The sequence below is a fragment of the Chlorocebus sabaeus genome, chromosome 24, assembly GCF_047675955.1.
Source record: "Chlorocebus sabaeus isolate Y175 chromosome 24, mChlSab1.0.hap1, whole genome shotgun sequence".
In the NCBI taxonomy this organism is placed as follows: Eukaryota; Metazoa; Chordata; class Mammalia; order Primates; family Cercopithecidae; genus Chlorocebus; species Chlorocebus sabaeus.
In genome coordinates, this window is record NC_132927.1 from 70019373 (window position 1) to 70038369 (window position 18997).

General features: G+C 51.4%; 1 protein-coding gene across 2 annotated transcripts in view; it reads right to left on the reverse strand.

Annotated features, from left to right (window-relative positions):
- Window positions 1-18997, reverse strand: part of PRIMA1 (proline rich membrane anchor 1) — a 71497-nt gene that overhangs the window by 6370 nt on the left and 46130 nt on the right. For both annotated transcript variants that reach the window (XM_073011281.1, XM_007987665.3), the window contains exon 4: window positions 12947-13076. In XM_073011281.1, the coding sequence (XP_072867382.1) occupies window positions 12947-13076 (130 nt within the window). The remainder of the gene's footprint in view (window positions 1-12946; window positions 13077-18997) is intronic.

Below are 18997 nucleotides of genomic sequence, written 5' to 3' on the forward strand. Positions count from 1 at the left end.
AGGCAAAAAAGAGTCTGGGCCCAAGCCCACACTGCATTCTCCTTAACAGTTATTACACATTGGGCTTAGGGCCAAAATAAAAACAATTGCAACACGTCCAGATCATGGGAGATATGGCTTAAGGGCCTTCTAGGGTGGATAATGAAGAAATGAAGAAGGCGGCTTGGAGCTCCCTTAGAAATGACTAAATCTGGAGGGCTCAAGGTTTCCACCCTTTTTAGGGGAAGGGGAGGAGGTCAGCAGGATTTCTACTGGCAGGAGGCAAGGAGAGAGTTCTAAAGTCATCCTGTCGTCTGTGAGACCCCTTCGTACTCGCAGGTGCCGGGGAAGAGGTGGTTTGGAAGAGCTAAGCAGGAAGTGAGTCTGGCAGGAGGATCCTGGAAGGCAGGGTGAGAAGGGGGCCCAGGGCCTTCTCAGCTGCTCAGCCAGTTTCCCAGACAGGAAACAGGCCGGGGGCTTGGCAGGGGCTCTTTCTGGCAAAGAAGGCACCTGTGGCAGGTACGGGCCTCAGACAGGAGCATTTGGGAGCTTGTGTATGGTGATGGGAAAGCGTGGCAGCCGAGGGCTCTCCTAAGTGGCCATGATCCGTTCCCCTCCTGCCACCAGAAATGAGTCCCCAACCACTCTGATGTCTGGACTGTTGCTCCCAAAGCCTTTCTGGGATTCACTGGAGCCCCAAGGAAGTTGGGTGTTCCCTAAAGCAGAAGATGGCTCCAGCTCTGCAGCTCCCCAACTCCACCCTTCCACCAAGCACGGCACTTCAGGGTGACACTGCGGAAGTGCTAAGAGGCAGATGCCAAGGCTCAGTAAACCCTTACCCCACCACTTTCTGGCCGTGTGACCTTAGGCAAGTTACACAGCCTCTCTATGCCTCAGTTTCTTGTCTTTGAAATGAGCACAATAGTGGTGTCCATTTCATAGGTCTGTTGGGAGGATTAAATGCGTTAGTCCATGTCAAGCACTTAGACAAGCGTCTGGCATACCGTAAGTGCTCCATAAATGTTTGTTAGCTCTCAGTACTGCTGGGGAAAAGGTGTCAGCAGGTAGCTGGCCCCACTGACTGGTAACAGCCAAGGTTCTTCAGTCTGCACAGACTTCCTACCTAACGCGTGCCCCGTGGGGCTCCAGAAATGCTAGAGAGAGTTGTTAGGACCCAGCCTGACTCTGCAGCTCTGTGAGTCAGCTGAGGCTGGTCTCACTAAACCAAGAAGAGACATTTCCACCCGGGTCCAGGCAGAGATGGCCACAGAGGGCTCCCTAAATGGCATGGTTCCTAGAAACCAAGAGAGAGGTTAGTGAGACTTCCTTGGTGGCACCCAGGATTCCTGCCTGTAGGAGGGTGGGCTCTGCCACCTTGAGACTTCTTGTCCCCTGCCCTGGGCTTGGAGGGCAGCAGGTCCCCACATTCCCTGCTCAGAGTGCCATGCGGACAGCCCCAGTCGCACATGCCAGCAGCCACGAGGGGCCCCTGCAGAAACCATGCCTCCACCAGCATCTCTGGCCTGGGCAAGGAGGGCCGGGACCCAGGTACCCCTCTTAGGCCCTGCTGACCATGATGTGACAGCCTCCCCCTCAGCCTGCTGCTCTGTGGGGATGGAAGAGATGGAAGCAAAGAACAGCTGTGGGAGTCTGAGAAGGGAGGCTCTCTTCCCGCCTCATGCGCCCCTGGGAGACGTAAAAGTTAAAGGTTCCCGACTCACCTCTTATGAAGGCATTCATCCCCCCGACTGCCCACCCTTGACACCCCCCACACCCATACATACACATGAACCTGCACAACACACACAGGCACATATACATAGACACACGTACACATGCACGAATCCACACATACACACATACACAAACACACACATGTACAATATACAGACACATGTACATATGCACAAACCCATACAAACATGTACCTACACACACACATGTATGCACACACACACAGGCACACACACATAGACACATGTACACATGCACAAATCCACACACACACAATAGACACACACATATGCAAACACACACATATGCAATATACATAGACACATGTACATATGCACAAATCCACACACACACAGTTTACACATACACAGACACATGTACATATGCACAAACCCATACAAACATGTACCTACACACACACGTATGCACACACACAGGCACATACACACAGACACATGTACACATGCACGAATCTACATATACACACTTATGCAAACACACACATACAATATACACAGACACATGTACATATGCACAAACCCATACAAACATGTACCTACACACACATATATGCACACACACAGGCACACACACATAGACACATGTACACATGCACAAATCCACACACACACATACAATAGACAGACACACGTATGCAAACACACACATATGCAATATACACATAGACACATGTACATATGCACAAATCCACACACACACAAACAGTATACACATACACAGACACATGTACATAAGCACAAACCCATACAAACATGTACCTACACACACACGCATGCACACACACAAGGCACATCCACATAAATATACAAATCCACACACACAAACAATATACACATACATGCAGACACATGTACATATGCACAAATCCACACACACAATATATACACATACACACATGTCCCTACACACATATGCACGCACACATGTGCATATGCGTACACACATACATATGAATACACGTATGCATGCACATGCCTATATACATGTATCCCCACATTCATATACACACACACTCAGCGTTCCATGATAAGACTCCTCTGTAGACCTCGGACTTCCCCGAACCTGGGTCAAGAAGCTGAAAAACGCCTTTCTGAGCCTCGAGGGTGCCACCATGAGAAGCAGCAGCCCCACGTCCAGCCTCCATCGCCCAGGTGGTGGGAGACAGACGAGCGTCTGCCATGCGGCAGACGAGCATCCTCACAGCCAGTGGGACCCACTGTCTGGGCCATCCCCTGGGATCACCTGTCTGGCTGCCTCTGCTGAGCTGTGGCGGAACTGGCGCCTGTGCATTTCTCATGCTTGCATCCTCCCCTGGGAGCTGTGGGCCGAGGGGAGCAGAGAGAGCTCCCTCCGCCGGGGGAGGGCCTTCTCACAGGTGTGACTCCCTCTCCCCTCGAGCACCGCTTGCAGCCTGGGATTTGTTCTAGGGCCGAGCCCTTCCCAGCTCGGATGCTGAAGAAAGGATTGCAGGGTAACGCACAGAGCCCTGGACAGGGGACCTCCAAGGTAGCTCAGGCCTCAGTGACTGTCCTTCAAGTCGCCGAGATGCCAGAATCATGCTGGGGGATGGAGATCCTGCTGGGGATTCTGTGGGCAGAAGCGGCCCAGATGGTGTCTGTCTCATTGGGGGTCTGGGCACCTGCCTCCCTCAAACTCCAGCGACAATGCCTCCCTGCTACCCGCCTCTGTGCTGGGGATGAGGGGGCTGGGGAACACCTCTGGGTAGAGGGGCCTGAGGTCTGGTGGGGGTTTATACAGAACAGGTGAGCACAGGCAGACACATGTGGGCATGCCTTTGGACACCAGCCCCAGGTCACGAAACCTCCTTCACCTTGTCTTGCTGTCATAAAACCTCCCTTCACCTTGTCTTGCTGTCACAAAAGGCCTTCACTGGTAATGGGAATACTCAAAGCCATCTGTTCTTCCTAGAGGCCAGGTTTCCAGGAGAGACCTGCCCTGATCTCCTGGGCGGTCATGCCCCACCAGGGCTCCCCTGCATCCTATGCTTCTCAGCTGTCCTGAGCCAGCCCAGCCCAGCCTGGTCACCATGGGCACTATAGAAATGCCCAGCACTGCTTCAGGGGCTCCTGAAGCAAACTAGGAGGTTGAGGGGGTGTCTACCTCAGCGGTCCATCCCCCTCCCCGGACTCCCCAACCTCAGGCACAGGGCACCTCTCTTCACAGGCAAGATTCCTCCACAGGTGGCTCCACCTCCAGGGTCCTGTGGGTTTGGCTCATTTGAGTGCACAAAACGGACTCATATGGCCTAAGGATGCTGGCCTCGACCTGGTACCAGGTTGGCAGTCATCTGACCAGCAGTACACAAATGAACAGATTGCAGCAAATTAGGAGAGAAACTAAGACAGCAAAGAACCAGGCATTGAGGGAGAGAATGGCAGGAGGCCTGGTAGGCTGACAGGTCAGCGAGGTCCAGCGGGTGAAAAGGACCCTGCCATGAAAGGAGCAGGACAGAGCCAGGATGCAGGCCCGTGCAGCTGGAGAGTCCTGAGCGAGGGCGGAGAGGAGGAGAAAAACACCAGCAGGAGAGGTGGGGCAGGAGCCAGCCCCTGCAGGGTGCAGCTGGCAGGCGCAAGGTGTCTGGGTCTTATGCTGACTGCATGGGCATCATCTGAGGACTTCTTAAATGGGGGTTCCCATTTACCCTCACCCTGCCCCATGACCTTGACCCAGCATGTCTGGAGAGATGAGTCCAGAGAGGCATGAATTTCTTGATGACAAAAGAAAAAGGCCCCAAGAAGCAGGGATCCGTCTGGGTCTCCCATCAGCTGGCCCTGGGCACACCCTCAATCTGCTGAGCCTTCTGTCCATGACCGTCCACAGTGCACGGAGGCCTGGGCTCCATGCCCCCCGCACCAAGGATGCCAGCAGATGAAGCAGGCTCCTCCCTGCTGCCTGCCTCACACAGCAGGATGGGATTTTATCACCCATCATGGAAGATCGGTCTTTATAGGGGGACAAATAAGTCCTAAGAAGCATCTCAGCCCAGGGCAGGTCAGGACCTTGTGCTCCTGCCCCATGGTGGCCTGATCTCTTACTGGATGGAGGATGTGGGTGTGATGGTGAGGACACTGCAGCTTCTGGGACTCCAAAGAGCCAAGCCCAAGACAGTGTAGAAGGTGGCAGTCAGGCCCATGGGAAGCCACACTGGCTAAGGAGTCCGAAGATTGAGTCTTGATTCTGGACTAAGCACAGGTGCCAGCTCCTTGAATCCAGCCCAAGTTCCAAAGGATGCAGGATGGTCTCTGAGCAGCCAAGGCCATGCATCAGTGCTCAGCACTTGCCTTAAAGAGGCCCTTCCTTGGAGTATACTAACTTTGACCTGACTCACAGTACAACCAGGCATGGCGATTCTGGGTTGGGTTTGGGGCAGTGGGGAGAAGGGAGTGTTGCTACACGTATGCATATGAACAGCAGGGAGAGGTGAAAGATGGGAACGGCATTGAGACTCCACCTGGTCAAAAAGCTTTGGCCCATGAGATAGCCTCTGTCTCAGGGCCCCAGGAATGCACCAAGATGCATTCAAGGTGAATTTCTTGCTCCCGGAAGTTTGTGGTGAGTTGAGGGTGGATGAAGTGCTTCCACTCCTGTCCTGATTCCTGGTCCTCACTGCTGGCCTCTGGGCCTGGCCCACCTTTTCTTCCCCTTCCCCCTCCTTTGGCCCTGACTCTGCAGATCAGCTGAAGGCCAGAGCAGGCAACAAGGGAGAGAGGGCTGGGTTGGCACCTGGCACAGTAGGTGTGTCCTGCGGGGAGGAAGAAGAGGAGGAAGATGGCGGGGCTGCTCCACAGTGTTCACAGCCTGGGAGTGTGTCATGCACAGGTGGGAGGGAGGCTGTGCTACTCCGAAGCTTGGAGAGGGGACCACTGAGTTAGGGTACTTGCACTTGAGCTGGAGTATGGAGAAGGGAGAGAATGGCAGCAGGCATACTGAAGAAATGGGGCTGGGAGGGCGGGGGCAGGAATGGCAGGGGGCTGGGGAAACTGAAACTGGTGAAGGGGTGAGGCCCAACACTTAAAATTGGGTGCATGCTATTTACACCAAAAGCAGACTATTTCACTCATCCAGAAAGAGAAAAAAAAATGAGTTTACTGCAATTCTAAATAGAGTTTGTCAGTTTAAAAGGTGAACTCTGGCAAGTCTGTGGGAACAAGCCTCCATTCACACCACAGAAACCACCACTAAACAGTTACTATGTGCCAGGCATTGTGCCAGGCACCATCGGGAGAGAGATGAGTAAGACGAGATGACCAATCCCCATCTACCGTGTGTGTGCACAACCACTCATAGGCAAGTGTGTGGGCACACGAAAACTGACATACACCTACCTACAGCAGAAAGCAGAATTGTAAATTCAGGGAGAGCTATGACTCTAGCAGTTGGACAGGGAAGAGAGAGCTCTATACTCCTCCAGGATGACATCTCAGAGGAGGCGGCATTTGAGTTGGGACTCCAGGGAGGAACAGTAAGGACTCAACTGGAAGAACTGAGGGGAAGGACACTGACCAGAGGGTGCTCTGGGAGTGCTCAATGAGCCAGGAGGAGGGCAGGAAACCTCTGGAACCTGAACCACTTCTCTCCCCACCAAGGCCTCAGTTTCCACATCAGTAAAACAAGGTATTGGCCCTTGACCATGAAGGTGCATTCTGGCTCAGACTCCATAGGAAACTCATTTCCACCCCTCCCTGGCATTCCAGGTGCCCCAGGTAACCAGATCTTCTTTATACGCCACACATTCAGTAAGAACTAACCTTTCTCTGGGCTATCCCAATGCTCCAAAAAGAGTATAAATTCTGAAAAGAAAACTAATTTCACTGATTAACTTTCTATTGAGTCTATGATCCAGGAAAGATCTTGGGAAAAATATCCATGGAAGACTCAAGCTAAGGAGATGAGGGACTGGAGTTGGAGAGGGAGAGAGCCGAGGGTATCAGGTTCCCAGGGAGGAGCCGTGTTGGGATCATCCAGCTTGAAAGGGTGCTGGAGAGAACTACTGTAGGGTGACAACTGTGCAACAGGCTCAGAGACCCATAGTCCACCCGGAGAGGAGCACGGAGCCCCCAGGACAAAAATGCATTGTTAACCCCAGGAAAGGAAACAGCATAGTACACTATGTGGCTCAGCTATGCACAATATGTTCTTTGTTACACTAAGGTAAGCACTGAATAGGCACAGAATCCCATACTGAACCCCATTCTAGGTGGAGAATGAGAAGAGGGGAAGTATGTTGTATGTCTGTACTGCAAGGGTGCTGGCCTTGGTATCTTCCACAGCAGAAAGTAATAGACAGTGCTTAAAATGGAAAGAAAATTTAAATAGCAGTATACACATCACTTAGCATATGGAGAGAAATATCAGAAGAAACAGTTAACTGTTGAAAGTGGTTGCCTCTCAATAATGAGACTTGGGGGAAGAGACAGGGGGCTGCTGTCTTTCTTAACAGCCTTGGGAGCACATTTGACATTTTAAACCATTGTATCTATATGTATTCCTTTGATAAAAATTAAAACTAAATTAAAAGGAGGGAATAAATGTGCAATGCCCTAGCCATACTTTCTAGTGATTAAGCTGTCTCAAAAGGCATGCACAACATGCCTAACTCTTTGGAGAGGATGCAACCTTCGCTCCTTTCTCCTTCTCTTCCCCATTACCCTGTATTTTTCTCTCTTCATAGTCTTTAAGATCACTTCATTTATTAACTTGCTGGTGTGTGTGCTTAATCTGCCTCCTCCAGCAGGAGGAGAACAGGGACTGCCTTGTTTCTTCTGCATCCCTTGTGCTTAGTCCCTAGCACACAGTAGGTGCTCAATAAATGGATCAACACTAAACAGTCCTGTGCCAGTCAATGGGTTTTCTAAGGCGCCATCAAAAAGACTTGAGCATTCAAAAGTGCTCGTTTTACTGAAAGTAGCTCAACCACAAACAGCTGATGAGGGCCAGAGCCTGGCAAGAAGCGATGCTTAGGCACATTCACGCACACTCAAGCCCACGTCCAGGAGGCAGCACGCTTATTTAAGGTTAGCAGTGAACGTCTGCAGGGTCAGCCAAATCGTACTGCAGCCTTGCATTGGTCTTTCTGCCAATTATACCTGTGAGAGGGAAATGTCTGTCCAATGGCTTCATGGCAAGTGAGAACAGACCCACGCCACGGATGGCCAATGGAGGCAAGGTGCTTTTCCTGTGCCGGTGTGGGCGTGTCTCCGTGGAGGGGGTAAGCATCATCTCCCCTCAACACAGGAGCTCTTCTCTGAGTGAACGGTGTGGCTGTCAGAGAGGCTGTAAATACCACCCCAGGAAAATAGCCTCATCCCTCCAAGTGCACAGGCCTGTGGGGCTCCCCCAGCTGGAATCTGAGGTCTACTCAGGCAGCGGGTGCCTTGCCCCTTGGAGCTTTATCTTGATTACTCTCTGTGGTTATCGCTTGTTTTAAGTTTGTCTCCTGCCCTGGATGGACACTCGTGTTGTCTCTGCTCTTCTGCCTCTCCTCTGATTGTGATCCACAGTTCTTTGGGGGGCAGTCTGGTCTGATTAATGCCCACTTCTTCCCCCAAAAAGGTATGTGCAGTGTGGGCAGGGACTGTGCTGGTGGTGCCCACTCCTGTAGCTCAGTGCCTGGCACCTGGTCCTGGCACCTGGCCCAGCTCTGGTGGGCACAGTGATCAGCATTTATACATCCAAGTGGCTGAATGCCCAAGTGGCGATGGTCCCCCTGCAATCCAGGACAGGCAGACAAAAGGCTGCTCAGAGACTGTCATTTCAGAGTGGGAGAACGGAGGCCACAGAAGGAAGTGATACCTGCTGAGCCCGGCTAAGCCCAGCTGGGCTGGGGGTGGGAACGGGAACAGGCCTGGGGCTTGGCTCCCAGTTCTAGGCTCTTTTAACAAATCAGGCTGTCCTGCTGTCAGAAACGTGCCCGTCAGGCCTAGGGGTGGGAGGGTGCCCAGGTGCCAGGCACAAGGCTACACAGCACCCAAGGGCTCTGGGGCCTGCTCTCCATGCGACTGTAGATAAAAGAGGCTTGTTCACAACAAGCCCAGGGCAATGAAGCCACCAAAGTGCGTGTTGCATGGGCTCCCCATGGCTGGGAACCCCCTCTGGAGTCTGGGGTCATCAACAGTGGAGTTGGGGGCCGCTGCTCATGCTCATGCAAATTCAAGTAAACAGTCCCCTGGCCTGGCTAATGCACCTCTTTAAGAAACCCCTCCCCAACCCCCACTGGCTACCAGGTCTGGGCAAGGTGTCCCTCCTCTGAACTCCCCCTGCCTGGAGGTTCCCTGAGCACAGTCTACCCAGTGCACAGGTGGGACTTGGTGAAGGTTTGCTGAGTCACAGGAGGAAGCGTTAATTCACCTAATCTGCGTCTAGCAAGTGCTAGTGAGACTTCCTCCTGCCAAGGTCCAGCCCCCTCTCAGCCAGGCCTTGGATACAGATGTGAGGGCCCTGCGGGGTGCACCTTCTACAACTGCAACTCAGCCCTCGGTGTCCGCCCGTCCCTGCCAAGGCCCGTGTCCCAGCAGCTGACACCCCCAGGTGCCAAGGCATCTCCAGAGTCACCTTCTCCCTGACCTACCCGATTCTAGAAACATCCTCTTGGCAACCTGGCTCTGAAAGGCTGTGTTGGGGCCATTTACAAAGATCTCTTGGAAATCCCTAGGACTCGAGGGTATGAGAGTTAAAAAAAAAAAAAAAAGACTAGGGTTTATCACTAAATTTTCCTTTTAATGGTTTTGCAGTGACATGAGATACTTTTGTTTCCTGAGAGAAAAGGCATGTTTCAGATGAATTATTGACCAAAAACAATTGGCCGTGAGCTGGAAATCCTCCACTTGGCTGGAGAGAAATGCGGACAGGCAGCTGGCCTCAGTGAGGATGCTGTCTCTCACAGCCCCAGCTGAGGTCCGCGCCTGGGGGGCAGTGGGGAGCACTTTGCTCTGTAGGCAGGGTTGCAGCTTCTGCTGCCTCTTTCTCTCTCCACCAAGGGGTTAGGCCTCCTCCCTAGCCTCCTTCTAGGTGGGTTCTGGTAGCATTGGGCTCTATTTCTGCCTTCACCTGCAGTGAGCACAGTCCCCTCTTGTCATTAAATATCTGCTGCACCAGGGATGCTCTCCCTGGATTATGAAGACCTCGAGGTCAAAGGGCTGGGTCCTATTCCTCGGTGTCCCCAGGTCTTGGTCCGGAGATGATGCAGAGCCTGGTGTGGGGCAGCAAAGGGACCGTGCAGCAGAGCGTCCGCTTACACCCCATCTGCCTGCTTCACCGGCTTTCTGCCCTGTGCTCCCGGGAGGCTGACCTTACTGACTGTGTGTCCTGATTCCCCTGCTTCTTGGGTTGGGCCAGTGGGAGGCACCCACGGTAAACCTAAGCGTGGAGAGCCGCTGGGAGCATTTCTTCCCCCTTCCTCCCCGTTTTGGGGCTGTTTCTCTGACAGTTCCAACCTCAGCTCTGCTAGGCGGCCCTTCTCCTAAGTGCGAGTCTCTCACGAGGTTCCCACAGCACTAGTTTCCCGCTCGTCTGTCTTCCTAGAGGTGCTAACCGCTCCCACTCTGCAAGTCCCTGAGTGCCTCACCTGCCCCATCTGCTCTCTTGGCCTGCCCAAAGCGCTGGAATAATCCTCGCCAATCGCTGGAGGAAGCCCCGCCCATGCCCCAGAGGAGCCCCACCCACACCCCTGGAAGAAGCCCCGCCCACGCCCTGGTGGAGCCCCGCCCATGTCCCTGGAAGAAGCCTATTATCTGAAGTCGGTCCACTGAGCCATCCGGGATGAGTTCTGTTTTTTCCAGGGTGCTAACAGACCCAGGAGCTAAGAGCTCAGAGAGAGTGGAAAGGGACAGACAGGAGGCCCCTCTAGCTGCTCTGAGATGACGCCCCTCACACCCTTCCTGGGAGTCCCCCAGCCCAGCTGAAACAAAGCCCAGCAGGCTACGCTGGTCGGCACTGCCGTAGTGAGCTATTCACGTGACTTTGTTCTCTTTCCCTCCTCCGTAGAAGCAGGTAGCACATTTCTTCAGGGGAGGTTTGGGGCAGGGAGGGAGGCAGAAGTGGCTCAGGTGTCTTTTGTAAGAACACGAGTTTATATTAAACAGATTATTCATGTTGAGCCTCCCCCAGGGGAAGTGGAGCGTGTCTGCAAGGAGACTGGCAGCCGTGGCCTGGTGGTGCACACTCTTCCCCCATAAAAGTAGCTACCTAAGCTAATCTTCAGTACTTCCTAGTGTCTAGAGTCACAAGCAAAGTCACCACTCAGCCTAGTGACAAAGGCCTCCCTAGTCAGGCTCATGGCTTCCTCCAGTCTCATCTGCGTCGCAGGGGCTTCCTGGTGCCCGGCTGCTTCCCCTCACAGGTGCCTTGACCTGTCAAGACCTTGACCTTGACCCTGCTCTGCTACTTAAAACCCTCCTCCCATTCCAGCAGGCCCTCAGCTCAAATGCTTTATAGTCCAGATCAGAATGCACCGTGACTCCTCCAGGCAGCCACAGCAGGCTACCAGCAAACCTCCCACAGCCTCATGGAGCAGCCTGTGGGCACAGCCTGGGTCTTACCTGCTTGCAGGCCCACCAAGCCTGGCACAAAGGAGGTGCCTACAAAACACGTGGGAATTGGATTAGCTATGTCCCCTGGGAGACTCCAACCATCCACCTTGGTTTACTTTCTTCCTTTTTTTTTTTGAGATGGAGTCTTGCTCTGTCGCCCAGTAGCCTGGAGTGCAGTGGTGCAACCTCCGCCTCCCGGGTTCAAGCGATTCTCCTGCCTCAGCCTCCTGAGTAGCTGGGATTATAGGCATCCGCCACCATGACCTGCTAATTTTTGTATTTTTAGTAGAGATGGGGTTTTACCATGTTGGTCAGGCTGGTCTCAAACTCCTGACCTCAGGTGATCCACCCACCTTGGCCTCCCAAAATGCTGGGATTACAGGCGTGAGCCACTGTGCTTGGCCCCACCTTGGTTTTCAAGACTAGGCCCCTACCCAGAGTTACAGGGTCTTGAAGCACTGGGCCCTTCTGTCTGTATGTCCTTCTGGCCTCAGAGAAGCACAGACAGACCTCACCAAACCCGGAGTGTTCCCTCTCCCGCATCCCTGAGGAAGGGCAGGCAGGAATTCCGAAGTCTCTTCTTAGCCCAACACTGGAGTCTAACTCATCAATAACCTGAAACACGGTGCTGTAGTCAGGGCTGGGCTTCGGAGTCTCTTTGTTCTGGGTTCAATTCTGACTCCATTACTTGCCAGCCGTGCACCCCGGGCAGCTCTTTAATTCCTTAGAACCTCACCCTCCTCTGCAAAATGGAGCTGATTGGGAAAACGTAGGTGGAGGTGAACTAAGAGAACGTTGGTGAGGAGAGGAACCCAGTGCCCGGCTGAGGTATTGCTGATTACAGTTATGCCTGTGTTATTTATCAGTGTTTTTGGAGACTGCCCCACAGCATGTGCATTTTGGGCAGAGGGGGCTCTGAGTTTGGGTTCTCGGCTGGGTGGCAGATGCCCAGAGCATGGCCTGTCCTGCGTGGAGCCGCCATGCCCGGGCCCTGCCCCCAGGTATCCTCCCTCCTGTGCCCCGTTACCAGGATGCTCCTGGTCTATTGGCTTTCCACGCCCCCATCCTGTGTGCCTGATCGTGCACTTGTTTTAAGACTTTTACCTTGATATTTTACTTTCTGCTTTTGAATTACTAAAGTGACATCACATAGAACAACCAATTTAAAGAGTAAACTTAAATATTTTAGGTGTTAGGAATGTTCTTAATGTGGGCCCTCTAATTTTGGGAGTCAGGAAATGTTTTAAAAACTTCCTTAGAAATAATTCTATTGTTAACAACTCCTATTACTCTTTGGTATTTTGCAACATTTTCGTATTTTTCACCTTGCACTGGGCCTGACATATAATTGGTGCTAATCAATTGCTTGTGGAATCAAACTCCGTAAAGTGACAGAGACATTATTTCTGCGATCAACTTTAACATATTTCGGCAATGAAAATGATCAAAGGAAAAATAAAATAGATACAGCAAATACAGTAACATCCTGATGAACTGTTGAATCGGAGGGAGGGTAGATGGAAGGTCACTGTATGTTCTTTCTGCTTCTTATATGCTTAACAACTTTTATAATTTAAAATCATGATACGGGATGTGTGTAGGAGCCCCAGGCCCAGCTGGGGTTCCCTTTGGCTTGGAGCTGGGTGCAGTGGGTGAGCACTCACCTTTTTATGGCTTTGTAGCAAATGATGACAAGCACAGTCAGAAACACCAGGGAGGCACAGCATACGGCAATGATGATCACCAGCCCCGACCACCAGCTTTCCTCAGTGGGGCAAGAGGTAGAGTTGGGAGCTGAAAAAGACAGGAGAAGCCTGAGTGTCCCCTAGATGAGCTGGTCATGGCCAGTGACAGAGGTGGGACCATCATGGGTGACACCAACAGAGACGTGGGGAGGTCACTGGTAGGACCATCATGGGTGACACCAACAAAGGCATGGGGAGGCCACTGGCATCCATCACCTGGATGAAGGCTCCCTGACCTTTTCTGCCATCCCTGCCCCCACCCTGCAGCAGGTGACATCATGGCTGGCCCCCAGCCAGGCTGGCCTCCGAGCGCCTCCATCCCTGTCCCGGCGTGCTCAGAGCAGGGGCTAAGCGCCGTGCCCCTGGCCATCCATCCTCCCTCGGCATAAGCTAACTGACAGCACGGTCAGGTCTAATTTCCCATGAAAAATAACAGAGCGTCTCATTCTCTCAGCTGAGGCACTAAATCTGGTTCCTCTGCAGGCGGGGGTGGGGAGCAGGGCTCACAGGGGATGCTGAGGGAGGAAGGAAAGTAAAGGAGGACTGCCAATGTCCATTTCTTAAGCTAATTTCTTGCAAGATGCAGACTTTCCCCCTTCTTGGATTCAGTCCATGGGGTAGGTATTTGCTGCTATGTCAGTTTGCACGGGGGTGGCCAAAATTTGGAAAAGTGTCATTGACAAGGCACCGGACACTGATGCTACAGGGCCCTCTTTTAGTTACTCAATCCACGGAGTCCTTGGGGTGAACCTGTCCTCCCTCCCTTGGCACAGGCCGTGTTGGGGTGGACCTGAAGGACTTGTGTCAGTGAGGCTGGTTCCCTTTCCTCTGAGAAAAGCAAAGACATCACACAGCCTCATCCCAGGACTTCTGGGAAGACTCAGACACAACTGGAAAGGAGTGCCCAGAATTGCAAAAGGAATGGGAGGGAGGAAGGAAGGAAATGAGAGGGAAAAGAGGGAAAAAAAGAGAAAGGGGGATAATGACGGAGGAAGGAAGGGATGGATGGATGGACAGATAGAGAGACAGTATTAACTTTGGACAGGTCTCCAAGATGTGAATATATGCAAAAGAATCAGAAATACACCCCAGACTTGGTGTCCACTCTATAATAGATACTTTGAGGGGGTGCAATAGTAAGTGAGGAACCAGGGGATGACTTCCCAAAGGGTAATATGGATGGCTTCATTATTATGATTTTTATCAAAGTGTAATTTACATCTAGTGAAATGCGCTCCCCATCTTAAAAGTACCATCCTCTGAACTTTGACAAATGCATGCACCAGTGGAAGCCACACCTCCTGCATGACACAGAATATTTTCAACAGCCCAGAAAGTGTCCCTGTGCCTCTTTCTAATCAATCCCACCCTGGGGGCAACCGCTATTCTGATTTCTAAAATCATTAGTTACATTTGCTTGGTTTTGACATTCACATACATGGGGTCACGCAGTATGTATTTTTTTGGTTCCTTTATTTAGCATAGTGTTTTTGAGATTCATCCATGTTACTGCGTATTTCAGCAGCTCCTTCCTTCATTGCTGAATAGTATTTATATGAACATATCACAATATTTTTTTTTGAGACGAAGTTTGCTCTTGTTGCCCAGGCTGGAGTGCAATGGCTCACCGCAACCTCTGCCTTCCAGGTGCAAGTGATTCTCCTGCCTCAGCCTCCCGAGTAGCTGGGATTACAGGCATGCGTCACCACACCCGACTAATTTTGTATTTTTAGTAGGGACGGGGTTTCTCCATGTTGGTCAGGCTGGTCTTGAACTCCCAGCCTCAGGTGATCTGCCCACCTTGGTCTCCCAAAGTGCTGGGTTTACAGGCGTGAGCCACCGTGCCCGGCCACAATTTGTTTATCCATTCACCTGATGCCCAACACCTAGGTTGTTTCCAGTTCTGACTATTGTGAATAGAACTGCTGTAAACATTTGTGTACAAGTCTTTGTACAGATGCATTTTCCTATTTCTCTTGGATAAATATCTAGGAGTGGAACTGCTGGGTTGTGTGGAACTGCTGGGTTGTGTGGTATGTGTACGATAAACTTTAGAAGGACATGCCAAGCTGTTTTTCCTGAATGCTTGTACCTTTGTACCTTCTGTGCAGCGTGAAGAAAGGTGGAAAGAAGAAAGAAGATGGGAAGAAGGGGCGGTTACTGATTTGTTGCAGCTGGATTAGGAGATCCAGGGAGCCACCATGTGTTTCCCAGTAAACCAAAACCCACTAACACATGCAAGGTCCCCAGGAGCGAGCCCCAGATGTCACAGAGACCAAGTAGAATCAGAAATGCTTCCTGATGGGGGTTCACGCCTGTAATCCCAGCACTTTGGGAGGCCGAGGAAGGTGGATCACCTGAGGTCAGGAGTTTAAGATTAGCCTGACCAACATGGTGAAACTCCGTCTCTGCTAAAAACACAAAAATTATCCGGGCATGGTGGCAGGCGCCTGTGATCCCAGCTACTCGGGAGGCTGAGGTAGGAGAATCGCTTGAACCCAGGAGGTGGAGGTTGCAGTGAGCTGAGATTGTGCCACTGCACTCCAGCCTGGGGAACAGAGATTCCATCTAAAAAAAAAAAATCAATAAATAAAATAAAATAAAATAAAAAGAAAGAATGCTTCGTGAGAGATGGCTGATAGGAGGATATACCACTGGACTTCTCAGCTAGGGCAGGACCAGGCCTTTAGAAACTGCAACACTGAAAAGATACAGAAGATAGCACCGAAAATAGGAATGAACTCTAAAATACGAAAAAGGAGAGCCACGGGGTTTCTCATTTTCCCCATGATGAACTTGTTCAATGGTTTCTTGGTGAAATATCCAACAAAAAATCCTTCTCTCCAATTCCGCACTTTGGGGTATCCCTGACTTGGCTGTATCTTCCTGGGGTGATGTCCTTACCTTCCCTGCACTCTGGGAAGTCAGAAGTCACTGCTGGAGAGTCAGAAATATAGCCAGATCATCCAAGGCTGTTCTGTCTACACTGCACCCCCAAGCCCCAAAGGTTTACCTCCTCATTTTCACCACAAAGGGAAGCAATTTTTGTTTCCATGGCTCTACTTCAGGTTGTGACTCCTCTGGGAGAGACCCCAGGGCCATGCCTGCCACCAATGGTCCAGGACCACAGACGGTCACACCGACACTCCTGTGGCTGCGGACAGATCTATTAGTGTGTGGTCTCAGCCAGGGGCTGCCGCACCCCCTCCAGTAAGCACTTAGAAATATTGGGGTGGGTGCTGTCTTTGGCTGTCGCAATGTGTGATCCCAGCAGCTATGGATGTTAATGACAGTGAACTGGATATTCTCACACAAGGTAGAATTGTCCCTTGAAAAATGCCAACGGGGCCCCTGTTGAGAAATTTCATCAACTTGATTGATTATAAGCCCCATAGGGAATTTGGCACTGAATTTCACAGTGCCTCTCTTCTTTACATTCTCCGTTAGTTGGGTGGGAATTTTCTTTTGCTATTCCTTTTCAAACGTAATTGATACTGAAAGCAGTAAGCCCATGGCTCGCAGCATCCTGCACAGGTTCTCCTCTAATATTCTGCAAGCACACTCATCACCGCACGTGTGTGAGAAAACTACCCAAGGCAAAAACGCTAACAGCTATGAAATGAGGGAGGCATTTTGTGAAACCTAGTCAAGGCATACATCTTGGATTTTGCTCAGAAAACCAGCTGTTGTGTTCAAAGAATGCATCCTTATTTATCCTTGCTTAAGTTAATTAGAGAGTGTTGGAGCTGGAGAAAGTCTAAGAGGTGTTAGAAAAGAGAATACAATATGGAGTCTCAGGATCAACAAGCAACTTTCCCATGGGCCAGGGTTGGGACCCTGATCTTTGGGCTACAGGCTGGGTCCATCCCTGCCTGAACTTCCCTCCCATGGGTTGTGGCCAGCACCTCTTTCTGGAGGTGCTAAGACAGCTTACATGTGCGCAGATTGAGGGTTCATATTTGAGAAGATAGCATCATGAAGGTGCTCATTCAGTCATTTGTTCATCCAGCAAACTGAGCACCCTCATTGCCTGGCACTGTGCTAGGATCTGGGAGTACAAAGATAAATCAGATGTAAACTGCGCCTTTACCAGGGCTGGCGCCAGCTGCCCCATGGATTGTTAATTACAAAGCTAAGACCTGATTGTCTTGCTCAGGCGTCTCCGGGGGAAGAGGCATGCATGAATTGCCCATACAGGAGGTGAAGGTTATTTCAGGGGTGCGGATGATGCCTTATGAGAGACAGGTGGTCAGACAAGGAGGCTGAGACAATCAGAGAGTGCTAAGTTCCAGGACTGAGGCTACCTGGGCTCTCTGCCTCCTCTGTCACCCCCTCTACCTCCCAGCCAAGATTCTGCAAACACAACAGAAAGGCAGGAGCTGTCCTGACATCTCAGGGGTCGCAACACTTTGTCTTCCCTGAGGCTCAGTGAGGCTTTGTCCGCTGTATTCATTAAACACCCCTGACGCCTGTAAAGATGATGAAGCTGGCAACCAGAGAGAGCAATTGCGAGCTGCCCAGGTTCAGTTTTGCTTCCTCAGAGGAGCAGCTGTCTTTTCGTTATGAGATGCATCGTTAAAAGCTTCGGACTTCTGCTTCCAGCCAAGATGGAGTAACAGGGGCCAGATCTGCCCTCCTGTCTGAAACATCCAAACCCATATGTTTTTTGGAAACATCCAAAACCATACCAAAAATGTGAAACAGTGGTTTTTAAAAGAGGCAACCAAAGACAGTGATTCCTATGAGGTGAGTCCTACCACAGGCCCAGCTCACTGCCTTCAGAGAGTTTCCAAAACAGTAGTGCAGGAAGGGAGAATTCGCAGGGCCTGGCCAGCTCCATAAGTTGGAGAGATTCAGCTGAGAATCCAGAGAATGAACAAGACAGATGAGGTCTCTCCCCAGGGGAACTCTGAGAAGAGTAGAAGAAGCCAGTGGTAAGCAAATACACCAATGAATATATAATGGCACATCGTGGCAAGTGCTGTGAAATAAATAGAAAGGATAGGTCCCATGGATGTTTGCAGAAGCAGCTGGTGGGGCACGCAGCTTTGGATGTGCCCACCTGTATGGGGTCCAGGGAGGCTAAGGAGTCCAAGGAGACCAGAAAATTCCCTTGGGCAGGGTGGGGGAGGTGGGCTTGTGGATCCACCCAAGGTTCAATGCAAGAAAGAAGTGTGTGAGGTCAGACAAGCCCTCCAGGTACTCTTGGTGGCAAATGCCTCCCCTATCGTCCTCACAGGGTTTTTGTGACTATCAAAGGAGATGATGGAGGCAGCATTTTGGTGGGTACCAGGAATAGCAAAGACTTCAAGGTCCTACTAGGCACAATGGTGCATAGCTCAGTTATATTCCCCTTTCAGAAGGGGAGAAACTGAGGCCACACAGTCAGGGGCCTTGCAACAGTACTCACGGCTACCTCAATACATACTAATGTATGACCCGGGCAAACAGCTGTCCCCGTCAGAGCCAGCTGTTGGAGAGAAGCTGCACACAGGAGGTGCTGGACTGACAGGAGGGAACAGATCCAGGGATGAATGAATCAAACAGCGAGTAGGTTGGAAACAATCTCAGTTTTGCAAGATATCTTTAAATAGGAATGCAGTCTGGGTCTAGAAGAGTGGAGTGAGAGCCATGTTCTTGGTTTTAAAATTGCTTCTCCATTGTGAGATGGAGACTTTATCTACGACTGGGCCTCTTGACCCTGTGAGTGGGCAGCCCACACGGCTCCCTGGTTCTGGAGCACAGCCTCAGTGCCAGGCATTACTGGTGACACCATGGGCATGCTGGGAGCCTCTGGGCCTCAGAGGCATCGTTAGATGGCGCTCCTAACTTTCCAAGTCTTTGGGGACTCAAGCCCTGGGCTGCCTGAGCGGCTTCCTGACTGTTCCTCAGGAGCTGAAAGGGCCTGGTGCTTAACTGGCCTTGATTGCAGTCAGGTGGGAGCTGTCACTGCCGTTGCTCTCTCTGCTT